This window comes from Lipotes vexillifer, unplaced genomic scaffold (assembly GCF_000442215.2).
Source record: "Lipotes vexillifer unplaced genomic scaffold, Lipotes_vexillifer_v1.1 scaffold1079, whole genome shotgun sequence".
In the NCBI taxonomy this organism is placed as follows: Eukaryota; Metazoa; Chordata; class Mammalia; order Artiodactyla; family Lipotidae; genus Lipotes; species Lipotes vexillifer.
Window position 1 is genome coordinate 35,123 of NW_006772344.1, and position 15,376 is coordinate 50,498.

The window sequence follows — 15,376 nt, forward strand, 5'->3', positions numbered from 1 at the left end:
GGAGCTCTAGCTTCGTCCTCCAGTGCCCATCTGAAAACAGCTGGGATTGCTTCTCCACCTCTGGAGCACTGCCATCAGTGCTCTGCTTAAAAGTTTGCTTGCATGCATGGGGAGCATGTTAACACCCTCAAGGAAAACAATGCTATGAAGTCAGTACTGAGTCTCCTATCACCGTATAGATGAGTGCTTTGAATGGCTTTATGGCTGTGTTGGGTCTTCATTGCTGCTCATGTGCTTTCTCTAGTTGCAGCGAGCAGGGACTACTCTTCATTGTGGTGCATGGGCTTCTCATTGTGGTGGCTCCTCTTGTTGCGGAGCACGGGCTCTAGGCGTGTGGGCTTCAGTAGTTGCAGCATGTGGGCTCAGTAGTTGTGGCACACGGGCTTAGTTGCTCCGTGGCTTTCCTCCCTTTTTCTTTTTCCTCTTCTATACCATAGGTTTGCTGAAAATGGCATCAAGAAGTGTGGCTTAGCCTTAGTTCTGTCATTCAGAATTTGAAAGCATTTTTGTCTGCCAGGATATAATGCTCCCTTTGATCATCAACCTGTTGGCTAACATTCCTTACCATTTTAGGTTGAATTCTCTTACCCGCCCCTGATTCCAGGAGATGGACATGACAGTCACATTCTACCTGAAGAATGGAAGTATTTGCCCTTCCTTGCCTTACCAGATGGCGCACACAACTACCAAGAAGGTACGTAAACAGACAGTGGAGCAATCAGTAGGTGGCTTTTTAAAAAATTTGCCACAAGTCTGAGTACTTTGGTAATGAAAGACCTTTGGCCTATTGTAACTATTCATAAAATATTTAAATGCTTCTTTGGAGATGACTAGTTAGTCATATACTAGAGGATCTGCAGAGAAGTGCCAGGCTTATATTGGTAATGGTTGGTGAACACTGGCCCCTCCTTTGCCAAGAGCTCTGGCCAAAGTAAGTGATTAGCCATATTAGGACATCTGCTGCTGGTAGCACTTTCTGCATTTAAACTTCATACTCCTCTCAGAGACAAACTAAGGAGCTTTACCTGCACCAGCTGCAGATTGATTGGAGCTCTAGCTTCGTCCTCCAGTGCCCATCTGAAAACAGCTGGGATTGCTTCTCCACCTCTGGAGCACTGCCATCAGTGCTCTGCTTAAAAGTTTGCTTGCATGCATGGGGAGCATGTTAACACCCTCAAGGAAAACAATGCTATGAAGTCAGTACTGAGTCTCCTATCACCGTATAGATGAGTGCTTTGAATGGCTTAATGAAGAAATATACTATACTTTATCATGGTATTAGAGGCTCTGCCAAGACACAAGATTAAACTTGGTTTGGCTACTTGTTTTTCTAATATTTACTAATTTTTATATGAAATGAAGCAAATATTACTCTGCAGTTTAACATAAAATTAATTTTAAAATTTTATTTATTTATTTATTTTTGGCTGCATTGGGTCCTCGTTGTTGTGCGGAGGCTTTCTCTAGTTGCAGAGAGGGGGGGCTACTCTTTGTTGCGGTGCATGAGCTTCTTATTGACCTGGCTTCTCTTGTTGCAGAGCACAGGCTCTAGAGCGCAGGCTCAGTAGTCGTAGCGCACGGCTTTAGTTGCTCCACGGCATGTGGGATTTTCCCAGACAAGGACTCGAACACGTTTCCCCTGCATTGGCAGGTGGATTCTTAACCACTGCACCACCAGGGAAGTCCCTAACATAAAAACTAAAATGCTGTACTTTTAACCTCACAAGTCTTCTTTTTTTAACCTTTTTATCATGAAAGCTTTTAAACATACAGAAAAGTTGGAAGAATAGTGAATATTCCACAAACTTTCTTTATATATGTGTACAGTTTTGCCTATACTATTTGAAAGTCAGTTGCAAACATCATGACACTTTAAATACTTGAGCCTGCATCTTGTAAAAATAAGATCATTCCCCGGGATGACTTTCAATTCTTTTACCACAGCTAAGAGATTTAACAGTCATTCCATAATACCATCTCATATCTAATCTATGTTCAAATTTCCCCAATTGTCCCAAGAATTTCTTGGATCTATTCAAAATGTATGTGTTGCCTTTGGTTTGTATGATTCTTTTCTTTTTTAATATAAATTTATTTATTTATTTGTTTGTTTTTGGCTGCATTGGGTCTTCGTTGCTGCGTGCGGGCTTTCTCTAGTTGCGGCGAGCGGGATCTACTCTTCGTTATGGTGCGCGGGCTTCTCATTGCGGTGGCTTCTCCTGTTGCAGAGCACAGCCTCTAGGTGCGCGAGCTTCAGTAGTTGTGGCACATGGGCTCAGTAGTTGTGGCACATGGGCTCAGTAGTTATGGCTCGCCGGCTCTGGAGCGCAGGCTCAGTAGTTGTGGCACACGGGCTTAGTTGCTCCGCGGCATGTGGGATCTTCCTGGACCAGGGCTCGAACCCATGTCCCCTGCATTGGCAGGCAGTTTCTTAACTACTGCACCACCAAGGAAGTCCCTAAGGATAAACTTTTTTTTTTCTTTTTTCTTATTTTTGGCCACGCGGCTTATGGGCTCTTAGTTTCCCGACCAGGGGTAGAACCCAGGCCCTTAGCAGTGAGAGTGCAGAGTCTTAACCACTGGACCATCAGAGAATTCCCTGTATGATTCTTTACTTTCTTTTTACCTGGAATAATCCTGTATAATAAAGTATTTTCTGAGAAAAGTGATTGTAGTCTCAATTCGACCTGTTATGATTCAGCCTTTTGGGCTTTTTGTGATGAGTGTACACTGGAAGGCAGTGAGAGGAATTCTAAGAAACCAGTGGTTGTGATGCTAGAAATAAGTCTGACATGGGTTCCTTGTTACTTCATCGTTTTTGTTTAAGTGACTGCATTATATTAACGTCAAAGTTCATTATTAATATGGGTAGTCCACTTTGGTATTTACCTTTTTCTGTATATCTCCTAGATACTGTGTTTTTTCACTTGCCACCCAGAAATGGAAATGGAGCCACTGTATATGGTATCTCTTGCTATCGACAAATTGAAGCCAAGGTACAGTTAAAATGAATAACACCAAAAAAACACTAAAAAATTGTTTAATTGTTGGCCACTTAAGATGTAGAATTTGGGGAAATACATACTTTATGTTTCATGTGGTACCTGTGATATTGTTTTAAATTTTTATAAACCATGTAGCTGTTTTCTCTATAGTACCAGTTTAATTCATATGAATGTTTTTCTAAGTTGACATTGGCGACTATATTTGTATTGTATAAAATTTTGTACATTGTTTTTAGATATTGATACCAAAATTATCCATTTGTCTTCAAAATACCGTATGTCAATTTCATGGTGTCCCTGAGTTTTCTATTTCTAGTGTTTGGTATGTAACTTTAAAAAATGGAATGGTAATGAGTGTTGTATTTTTTTTTAAGGAACATTCTAGAAGTAATGGAAAGTACTTATAGTATCTGCAAACTACTTGCAAGTTATCTTAATTATATATAACTAAGATTTTGATCATTCTTAAACTTACCTTCCCGCTTAATGCCTAACTTACTATAATATCTCTAATTAATAAATTTAAATAAACCAAGATGGGTAGCTTCCCCTTTCCTGGTTTGCTTCTGCGCAGCACCGTTCTTTTTGTGGTGGGGATACCCTTTCTGAGTAAAGATCTCTTTCCTCTTATGAAATGATTAATACTCTGAAGTACTGAGCGCTTTTCAACCTCTGCTTCGCGTTGGAATCACCTGGGGAGTTTTAGATACTTGGGATCACTAGGTCCCAACCCCAGAGATTCTGATTTAACGTTCTGGGCGTCAGGAGTATTAAAAGTTCCCCAGGTGATTCTAATATGTAGGAAAGACTATGAACCGCTGCTCTAAAACAATGGTTTTTAACCAGAACTACATGGAGACTCTTTTTTTTGGCCAAGCGACTTTTTTTTTTTGGCCACAGCATGCGGGATCTTAGTTCCCTGACCAGGGATCGAACCTGTGCCTCCTGCAGTGGAAGCACGGAGTCCCAACCACTGGACTGCCAGGGAAGCCCCAGAGACTTTTTTTTTTTAATTTAAGTATACTTACCGGGCCTTTCCTTCTACAGACTGAAGTAGAATCTCTGGTAGTAGATCCTAGGCAATTACAAAGTTTTAAAAGCTTCCTCAGGTGGGTAATTAACTTAGTAAGTCTTTAAAATTTTTCTTTCAGCTTTTATTTATAATGAATGTTTCAAACACGCAGATAAATTAAAAGAATTGCACAATAAACACCTGTATACCCACCATCTACATTCAACAGTTGTTAATGTTCTACCACATTTGCTCTGTGTGTGTGTGTGTTTCCCTCAAGCATTTAAAAGTAAACTGCACGAATAAATCCCAGCATACCCAAAGTAGTTAACTACCGTGAAATAACCCTCCATGCACAGGGCCTGGAACATAGGACACACCCAGTAAATGTTTGTGGTTCAAATGAATAACTGAGTTTAAAGATAAAGAAACCTGCGAATAATTACGCATTTGATTTCTTCTTGTACCTTACATCTTATTAGATGAAATGAATTGAGCTGCTGCCCTTTCTTGGAAATCTGTTCCTTTCACTACCTCTTATCCCCTGTAAATTGTATAACCACTAGTAAAATTATTCCTCTGATGCTGTTGTCATTAACAACAGTTCTCATGCTCTACATAGACAGCCTTTAAGTGGCATTTCATACTGCGTGTCTCCGACACCTCCTGAGTCTGATCCACTCCAGAGTATATTGGGGTTGCCCATTTCTCCAGGTTGTTCTCACCTCATCTGATAACCAGACAGATAAACCAGATATCAGAGAGCCTTAGAGCCTAGGAGAAAGCCTTTCCTTTCCTTTTGAACAAAGCTGAGACCCGATGGATGAATCCAGTCAAGGTAAAGAGGTAGAAACAGATAGAGGAAAGGCTTTACTCTTGATGTAATCTAATGACGAATCATCAGGCCTCAGGCAGTTGAAGACACTGAGACCCCATGGTCCTCAGGACAGATCCAAGGAGACCTCAGGCAGTACACTAGAGGGGGAAGAGTCGTTCTTACTGCCCTCACAGCCTTACCTGACGTTGATCAGTCCTGTTTCCTACTAGCAGAGAACTGCAGATATCTCATGTAGTCATCTTCAGAATCACCGAGGCTTGAGTTACGGCTCAGGGCTGGGCTACAATACAATACAGGTGTGCCAGGACAGACTCCAGTAACATAGAATAACCAGCTTAACAAAACTGCTGACAATTCTTCCATCTCTGGAGAAACAAGCTGTTAAACTGTCCCTTTCTCATCAGAAACATTAATCTCCGAAAGGGGAGATTTTAAAACCAGAACCAGGGATGACTGATTTGCATTTTGGATGTGGCAATTTACACATAAAGTAATCTCCACCAGACTAAATTCCTTGAGAGTAGAGATTGTCTCTCACTGTTATATTCCCATTGCCTGCCAGATTCTGGCAGAGTGCTCTGGCTGACACTTATTCATTCAATAAATATCTTCTGAGAGTCTCAATAAGTGCTTTTAATTAAGTGTAAGATACTTTTTCTGATTGCTGTTTTATATTGAAAAATATTTTTAAATATGTCCATGAAATATTTTTAATAATGACTATCTGTTTGTAATAGGCATTGAAAGTACGGCAAGCAGATATCACGAGAGAGACCGTTCAGAAAAGTGTCTGTGTTCTAAGCAAGCTGGTAAGAGACCAAATAACCTGTTACTGTTAAACACTCATGGCAGCTTTTTATTTGATGATACAGCATTATTAGAATGAGGAGAGGTTTATGAAAACAGTGATATATTAAAATTAGTCAGAGGCTTATTGTTGATGCTCTTGCATCTCCTCTTTGCCTTTCAGCAGGTTCACTCTCATTTCCCCTCTGCCCAAAACTAGTTAAGAGGGAGGAAATCTAATAGATCAGTTGTGGGGAAGGAGGTTGATACATGAGCAAAATGAGGCATCTGATATATTTCATTTATCCAGCTTTGTTTTGCTCTCGAGACTGTGGATAAGTAATATTTTACTAAAATTCAAAGTATCATAATTACTCAGATTTTATTGATGATACAAAAGTGCATGGCTGTTTGCAGTGAAAAATTATATCCCTAGCTTGCTCTTTAAAAACTGAAAATGTTTGAGGAAAGGAAAGGACATAATGAATTGTACGATAACAACACTTTAAAACTGTTTCTTCCCTGTACAGGTTGATCAGATGCAAGTTTATAATCATTTTAACTTTTTAGTTTTCAAAAGAAAATATATAGCATTTCTTATTTTTCATAGCTGTCTCTATTAAATCATTTGTGATGTCCCATTTTTATTATTAATGGGTTAATAACACCTTTACCAGTAACACCAGATGCCTAGTTCTGCATGTAAAATATAGTCCCCCAATTCTGTTTGTGGGAAAAAATATCTAGATATCTATCATATTAATTATCTTAGATCTATAAGATTACTGAGTACAAATGTGTCTGCAGTTAACCTAATGCAAAACTGAGAATATTTCATTAGCCTAGTCACCAAGAAAACTATGGTTTTATTTAATTATTTCTTCTGCAATTCTTCCAATTTCTTATATTCACAGACAATTTAAATGTAGCTTGCTTAGTACTAGGCTTTAAAAAAAAAACCTGAGTGAGAATAATTTAGTACTATGGACCTTACTAATAAGATTTTGAGGATCAGGATATTTGTTCCAAGATAGTAATTTTTTGTTTGTTTGTTTTTTGGCTGTGTTGGGTTTTCGTTGCTGCACGCGGACTAGTTTGCAGCAAGCGGGGGCTGCTCTTCCTTGCGGTGCATGGGCTTCTCATTGCAGTGGCTTCTCTTGTTGCAGAGCACAGGCTCTAGGCGCGCGGGCTCAGTAGTTGTGGCTTGCGGGCTCTAGAGCACAGGCTCAGTAGTTGTGTGCGTGGGATTAGTTGCTCTGTGGCATATGGGATCTTCCCAGACCAGGGCTTGAACCCATGTCCCCTGCATAGGGGGTGGATTCTTAACCACTGCGCCACCAGGGAAGTCCCAAGTAATTTTAAATATAAGGCAAGAATAGTCTCCTAGAAAAGGAATGGTTATAAAAGACTTCAATATCAGAAAATTGGTAAATTGCTAATCTGATTCCTGTACACAGTTTCTAGAAGGGTAGCCTGAAAAAATATACATCAGTGAATTATTGTTTTTTAATGCTGGACCAGATGACCAAAGTATAAGAGTGCTGGATATTGAATAAACACAACATGTTGAAAGGCTTCCTGAATAATTCTTCAAAGAACAGTAATAATAATAATAAGTGCCATTTATCAAGTGCCTATATGTCAAGTATTCTATACCAGTCACTTTTTAGATATAGTTGTCATTTTAATCCTCATAAGAAGAGAGATCTAAGTATTTATTGTTCTCGTTTCACAAAGATATATCTCAGAGAAAAAATGTCTAACTCTCATGAACATGTAACTGCTATATGATAAAATTGGGGTGAAAAGCCAGTTTTATCAGACAGATAAAACAGGCAGGTGAGAGCCAGCTCACACAAAAATGTTTGGTGGTTCATAGTGCATTTTAGTCTATATATAAAAATATATTTAGATAGAAATAATGATATATTAACCGGGATATTGTGGGAGAAAACTATTCCAGTATTACTTGTTTTAACTAATTAGAGTATATATTCAGCATTAGTCTCTGCATCCTAAAAAGGACACAGAAACCAGAAAACATCTAGAACAGAACATAAAAGGATGGAAATGGTAGGGAGAAGGTTTTAAATAGAGAAATAAGAATTAAGGAGTAACTTTTTTCAGATATACAAAAGAATATTATATAGGATATTATAAAGGACACAGACTAGTTGTTTTAAGCCTCTATAGAGGGCAAAAAAAGGGGAAATGAAATTTAATCATGAATGTTCAACTGAATATAAGAATTAGTGCTATAAGGATGATTAAACGTTACTACAAGCTAGCAGAACAGTGTGCAGGATTACGATATGTTTTAAATTTTATGATAATGATGGCTAGCATTATGTGCTTTCTATATGCCAGATAACTCTAGAAAGTGCTTTTACCTGTGTTAATATGAGAAAGCCCCAGAAGATGTACTGTCTTTTCATATACCCATGTTCACATCAGTCAGCAGACGTGGAGAGGTTAAGTGCCCAGAGTTACGCGGCTGAGTGACTGGAGCAAGACCCAGGAGGTCTGTGCTCACTCTCAACCCCGGTGCTCTGAGTGGGTCAGGTACTTTGCAGCTGCAGTCCAGGAGCTAGAACAGTGACTTAACGTTCAGCTGTGAATAATAAGATACTAAAGTTGTCAGTAACTTTTTCCTTCTCCGTCTTTTCAAGTTAAAAAGTCATGGGGTGTTTGTTTATTTTACTATTATCAAACTAATGGTAATTTTTCTTTTTCTTTAAGCCTCTCTATGGCTTACTTCAAGCAAAACTTCAGCTCATTACACATGCATATTTTGAAGAGAAGGATTTTTCCCAAATTTCCATTCTAAAGGTAACTTTGTCGCCCCCCATAGATGTGTGTGAAGGCAGATTCATGAATCAAGTAGAATTTTAATAGTGTGAGCTGATCATTTATTAGCTTAAGAAGGACATTCTTGTTTGAAAATAATATTGAAGAGCCAATGATCATCCCAGAATGTATAGTTCATACTTATTAAACTTAATGAAACCATCTTTTATTAGAATGTAATGATTGACAGTTGACTATAACATAAATGTTTCTGTTAATGGATAATAGCCCTTTCGCTATGGCATTTCTTCTCTACATTTGTTATGTTATTAATACACTGAGCAGTATGTTTATATATCACATTTCTGGATCCTAACTCCCATACTAAAAAAACACAGAAAAACCACATTCCTACTTTACTGAAGATGGATAATATGTTTTTCTTGAGGCTGCCATGGATGTATAGAACATGGATCTCTCCTGGATTCTAGTGAGAGTAGGACAGTTAGTTATTTAGCAAGGAAGTAGAGGAAATTTATCCTAGGAATCCGTACCACCATGGGAATGAATCAAGCTCTAATATGTAGAGGAAGAGAATGAAGGATTGCTGGAAACTGGCAAGTTTCAGAGAGACAAAATTGCCTCAGTTAAAGAACCAATTTTCCCTTGGACATCCTATTTCTGATTCAGTGTCTAAAATGATAGTAAAGTGTTCTAAACTGAATTTGTATTTTATAGGAGCTCTATGAACATATGAATAGTTCCCTGGGAGGAACTTCATTAGAAGGATCCCAGGTATATCTTGGTAAGTCACTTTTTTACAAGTCAGAGGAAATGGCCTCATTTCTTTTTGTTTGGCATGCTGAGTTGTAAAACTTCATGATAAGAATTACGTTTCTATATGGGATCTAAATTCTCCAACATTTGATGCTGCTGCTTCCTTAAATATCTTCTTAGTATTTACATTAAGAAGGGTTGTAACATACTTGTATCAAAATTTACAACTATTACTGTATAAGGAAAATTTCTGCTTTTCAGAGTAATAATGGAAGTTTTTTTTCCTTACATTAATGCTGACCAGGTCAATTCCCTGTCAACACAGAGGGAGAGCAAGAGAGAGAGATCTGCTTATTCGCTCTTTTCTATTCTAAGATTTTTCAAGTTGAGGGTTTTATGCTACTTTGACAACCCAGAACATTCATTCGTGTGTTAGGCACTCAATAAATGTCCTTTTCATGTTTTAAAAAAATTGTTGATCACATAGTGATTTACGCTTGCTCAATTCCCATTTTAGCATGATGTAGCCAAACCCTGGAACTTCACTTTTGCAATCCTGTGTGTAATGTAATCTGGTTACAAAGCTCCTATTCTGAGAATATGTTTTTCTGTAAATTAATTTATCTTGTCTTATGGCAGATGATCAGAGAAGATTGTGATTCAGAAATAGTTGCCTATGGGGTGTAGTGACCAAAAACCATGTTTAAATGATTGACTGCCACAGTAGTAAAAGCTTCATAGTTTCTAAACTTGGGTAATTTGTAAGATGGCTGGAAAATGGGGAGGTGTTAGAGCTGCATGACTACAACACGAGCCACTAGCGACGTGACTGCTTACATATAGATTTAAAAATCAGTTTGTCAGTCACACTTGCCGTATTTCAAGTGCTCAGTGACAACATATGGCTACTCTATTGGACAGTGAAGATTTAGAACATTTTCATTATTGCAAAGTTCTATCGCAGTGCTGTTTGTTAACAGTATTTGATAAATTCTGATTATGCATGTGCATAATGAGATATTACATAAATATTTAAATATTTGCATATTCCTACTTTTACCTGCGTTTCTTTTGAGGAGGTTAAAACTTTCTTTGACAAAAACAGTAGGTGGTAGTCACAGATTAGCTTTTTTTTTTTTAACATTATAGGTCTATCTCCTCGAGATCTTGTGCTTCATTTTCGACACAAGGTATGATATGTTATTTAATTTATGATGTACTAAAATTATTTAACTGGGCAGATTCCATGAGCTGCATGGTCTAATGCAGAGTGTGGCATAACCGTGTTTTAGTTTTTCTGAGACAGCTGTCATAGTGATACAAAGTTGAAAGTGTTGGTAGTGCTTATATGATAGAAATTTCTAAAAGTATACAAATAGTGTCATTTATTTCTGTGCAGGATAGGATACTTTTTTCTATGTTTTTTGTAATTTTGGATATCATGAAATCAGAGTGGAAAAAAACTTTTTTTCACAGGATGTTGAGTATCATTCCCTGTGCTATAGGACCTTGTTGTTTATCCATTCTCTATATAATAGCTTGCATCTACCAATCCCAGACTCCCAATTCACTCCTCCCCCACACGCCACCCCCATACACACGTGGCAACCACAAGTCTTTTCTCTATGTATGTGAGTCTTTCATGGATAAGTTCATTTATGTCATATTTTAGATTCCACATATAAGTGATATCTATGGCGTTTGTCTTTCTCTTTCTGACCTACTTCACTTAGTATGATAATCTCTAGGTCCATCCATGTTGCTGCAAATGGCATTATTTCATTCTTTTTTTATGGCTGAGTAGTATTCCATTGTATATGTATACCACATCTGAAAGAAACATGTTTTTATCTTGCAGAATATTTTATATGTTGCCCTGAGAGTGAAACATTTTCCAGTAAAATATCTATGCTTATATCTTTTGATCTTTATTCTTAAGGCATCTGTTGACTGGGACATACACACATTGATCATTGACTTAACAGCTGTAATGAGTATCTGCTCTGTGAATGCCCTGGACATCCAGAAGTAAATGAATAGTACCTTAACTTTAAGGAGCTTGCAGATATTTCAAGCAAAAATGGCGCAACTTATTCCAAAAAGTGCAATTTGATAACAATTTAAGTGGTATTCACATTTTTAGAGGACACAGGAATTTCTCAGTATAAGTTCATAATTTTCAATGTAGTGTTTAAAGCTCTAGAATTATTTAATATTATTGATTCAATGATACATGGTTATGTTTGAGGAGAGGCAAAGGCAAATAAAAAATAGGCTTGAGTTTCTTATTTTAATACAGTTTTTTTTTTTTTTTCTTTCTTCAGGTCCTAATCCTGTTTAAACTAATTCTTCTTGAAAAGAAGGTGAGATTTGAATGTTTGGAATATTTAATATTTATTGACATTTCTTAAATATTATATAAAATTGAAACTAATGATAAAGTATAAATTAAGACTTTTTTGGCTATAAAAGTACAGTGGGCTAAAGCACATATTTTTGTCCACTACTATAGAAGTATAAATTCATGCAGTCTTTTCTGGGGGCAATTTGATAGTATTCAGTTATCAGAATGGTTTTGACTATAGATAACAGAAAGTTCTCTTGATTGATTGATTGATTGCCATGCTGTGCCGCGCGGCATGAGGGATCTTAGTTACCCTACCAGGGATCAAACCCATGCCCCCTAGAGTGGAAGCGCAGAGTCTTAACCACCAAGGAAGTCCTGAAAACTCAATTTAAGTTGACTTAAAAAATAAGGAAATGTATTGGCTTGCTTCAGACTTCAGAGTAGATTGACTGAATGGTTTGACAATATATTTAAATACCTAGATTTTTTCCATCTCTTTGTTCTACGGTCCACAGTGCTTGCTTTATCTTGAGCCTAACTTCCCTTGGAGTGTAGGATAACTGCCAACAGTAATTGAACTATGTGCTTCCTTAGCTATAACTGGTGGCAGAGATAATACCTCTTCCCAAACCATTTAATAAGGATTCTTCCTGTCAATTCCTTTGGGCCTATGGGGCCATGTGCCTACCCAGAACCAATAATTGTTGCCAAAGAAATGCCTGTATTGATTGGCTTAAAGCTGGGTTCCAGACCACTCTGTGGTACAAAGGGATGGGATTGTAATGATTTTAGATCAAAGATTTAGATGAGGGATTTTAGACCAAGAGTCTACACATTAGGCCCCAGGGCCAAATCTGGTCTACCACCTATTGTAAATAAAGTTTTATTGGAACATAGTTACAGCCATTCTTTTCCTTATTGTTTATGGCTGCATTTGCATTACAGTGGGAGAGTTGAGTAGTTGGGACAGAGACCAAATGGCCCACAAATGAAAAATGCTTACTATCTGACCCTCTATAGAAAAGTTTGCTGACCTTTGGTTTAATCAGGAGCCATCCCTGGATCTGTGGCCAGTTGTATACACTGTATTACTGTGCTCAGTAAAGTAAGGTAGAATGGATATTGGAGAGTCAGCCATTCACAATACCCAGTATATTTTGTTTCCATAAAAATGTTTATCCGTTTGGCCCAGTAATTGTTCTCTTAGAGGTTTAATTTCCAGAATTAATCTTAGTTGATGCAAAGCTCTATCTAAGAGATTCTTTCAGTCATTTTTAATAATGAATTATCAGTGACTAAGTAAGTATTGATTTATTTTGTATATAATTTCCAAACAACAAAAAAGATTCTGGGTGGGTTTTTTTTTATTGTTGTAAAGATGTTTCATGGCATGTTAAGTGAAAAAAGTTTGCCCAGCTACATATCAAGCCCATGATTCCAATTTTATAATTAAATATATATTAATTGAAAAGAGTAGGAGGAAAGACAGCAACAGTTTGGTGAGAATATCAGCTATATTTTTAAGAAGGAAATACACTTTTCTGTGTTCTAGCTTTCTGGATGAATATGTATTCTTTCTTCAAACAGAAAAAAAGTAAATTTTAAAAAAGTGAATGAAACTAACACATACTAGTACAGTGTTTCAACTTTTAAAAAAAGTTTATACTTGTAAAAATACACATAACATATAATTAACCATCTTAACTATTTTTAAGTGTACAGTTTCATGGTGTTAAGTATGTTCCTGTTGTTGTACTATTATCATCCATCTTTAAAACTCTTTTCATTGTGCAAAACTGAAACTCTGTACCCATTAAACACTAACTCCTCGTTCTCTCTTTCTCCCACCTGCTGGCAACCACCCTTCTACTTTCTGTCTCTATGAATTGGGCTACTCTAGGTTCCTCGTATAAATGAAATGATAAGTGTTTCTTTTTGTGACTGGCTTATTTCACTTAGCATAGTGTCCTCAAGGTTCATCCATGTACAACAGATGTCCGAATTTCCTCCCTTTTTAAGGATGAATAATATTCCATGTATGTACATACCACATTTTGGCTGTCATGAATAATGCTGCTGTGAACATGGGTCTATGTATGTCTCTTCAAGACCTTGCTTTCAGTTATTTGGAGTGTATACCCCGAAGTGGTATTGCTGGATCACATGGTAGTTCTATTTTTAATTTTTTGAGGAACTGCCATCTTTTCCACAGTAGCTACATCACTTTACATTCCTAATAACAGTGCATAAGTGTTCCGATTTATCCACCTCCTCTCCAACACTTGTTATTTTCAGGTTTTTTGATAGTAGCCATCCCTAATAGGTATGAGGTGATATCTCCTGGGTTTGATTTGCATTTTCTTAATGATTAGTTATGTTGAGCACGTTTTCATGTGCTTTTTGGCCACTTGCATATCTTGTAGAAATGTGTATCCAAATCCTTTGCCCATTTTTAATCAGGTTTGTTTTTTTGTTGTTGAGTTGTAGGTTTCAAACTTTTTATTGCAACCCATAATAAAAAATGTTATTCATTGAAACTTAGAGCACATGTGGATACATGTATCTGAAACAAAATTTTGCAAAATAATATTTAGCCTAGCCACATGCAGTGGCATTTATGATCAAGTAGACGTTATTTAATGTGGCAAATCACAGGTATACACTTTTTATATTGATTTAATAAAGTAAGGACATCTTTTAATGCAGTCTTGGTTTCTCTGTACTTGTAAAGCATTCAAATAAGCAGTGTGTAAGGAGAGCACAGGAGATTATGGATGTTATGCTTTACTGGATATCACTTAGTGCCACTAAATGATTTAATTGTTTAAAAAAAGAAAAAACTCTCACCTGAGCAACTACATGCTTGTTTTTTTCCTCTAATTTAATTATCACCAGCATTAGTTTTAGTGCAATATCTAACTGAACCCTGTTCCAGATTAATTTTTCTCAATTTTTATCCTGAAACATGTCAAACCTACAGGAAAGTTGATAGAGTAATATATAATGAACACTTTTATACCCTTCATCTGTGTTTATGAGTTGTTAACATTTTGCTTTTGCATTACATTGTTTTATATGTGTTCATTTTTCTCCCTGAATCATAATAATTTTAAAGTAATTTGTAGACACCATGGTACTTCATCCCTAAATACTTTAGGACAGCAGTCCCCAACCTTTTTGGCACCAGGGACCAGTTTCACGGAAGACGGTATTTCCATGGATCGGAGGCGGGGGCAGGGGGGATGGTTCAGGCAGTAATGCAAGCGATGGGGAGCAATGGGGAGTGGCATATGAAGCTTTCCTCGCTCGCCAGCCGCTCACCTCCTGCTGTGCAGCCCGATTCCTAACAGGCCCTGGATATATTTCTTAAGAATAAGGGTACATTCCTATGTAGACAAAATATCATTTTCACATTCAAGAAATTTAACATTGATATAATAAATGCTATCTAATGTACAGTCCATTTTCAGATTTCCCCAGATGTCTTAATAATGTCCTATAAGCTGGTTGCTTTTCTTAATCTGGAGACCAAGGATCATTTATTGTATTGTTAGCTTTCTTTAATCTCAAACAGTGCCACCACCTCGCTCTTTTTTTTGTTTCTCTTTGTTTTTATGACATTGGCCTTTTAATTTTTTTTTTTTAAGAATCCAGATTAGTTGCATTATAATATTAGATTTGTCTGATTGTTGTCACTAGTTTCAGATTAAATTTTTTTTGCAAGAATACAGGTGGTGGGCTTCCCTGGTGGCGCAGTGGTTGAGAGTTTGCCTGCCGATGCAGGGGACACGGGTTCGTGCCCCGGTCCGGGAAGATTCCACATG

At 37.2% G+C, this 15,376-nt stretch overlaps 1 protein-coding gene across 1 annotated transcript in view; it reads left to right on the forward strand.

The window, feature by feature from the left end:
- Positions 1–15,376, forward strand: part of AVL9 (AVL9 cell migration associated) — a 60,043-nt gene that overhangs the window by 18,859 nt on the left and 25,808 nt on the right. The window contains exons 3-8 of the mRNA XM_007447395.1: positions 2,911–2,996; positions 5,593–5,664; positions 8,381–8,470; positions 9,167–9,233; positions 10,355–10,395; positions 11,530–11,568. Of these exons, the coding sequence (XP_007447457.1) occupies positions 2,911–2,996; positions 5,593–5,664; positions 8,381–8,470; positions 9,167–9,233; positions 10,355–10,395; positions 11,530–11,568 (395 nt within the window). The remainder of the gene's footprint in view (positions 1–2,910; positions 2,997–5,592; positions 5,665–8,380; positions 8,471–9,166; positions 9,234–10,354; positions 10,396–11,529; positions 11,569–15,376) is intronic.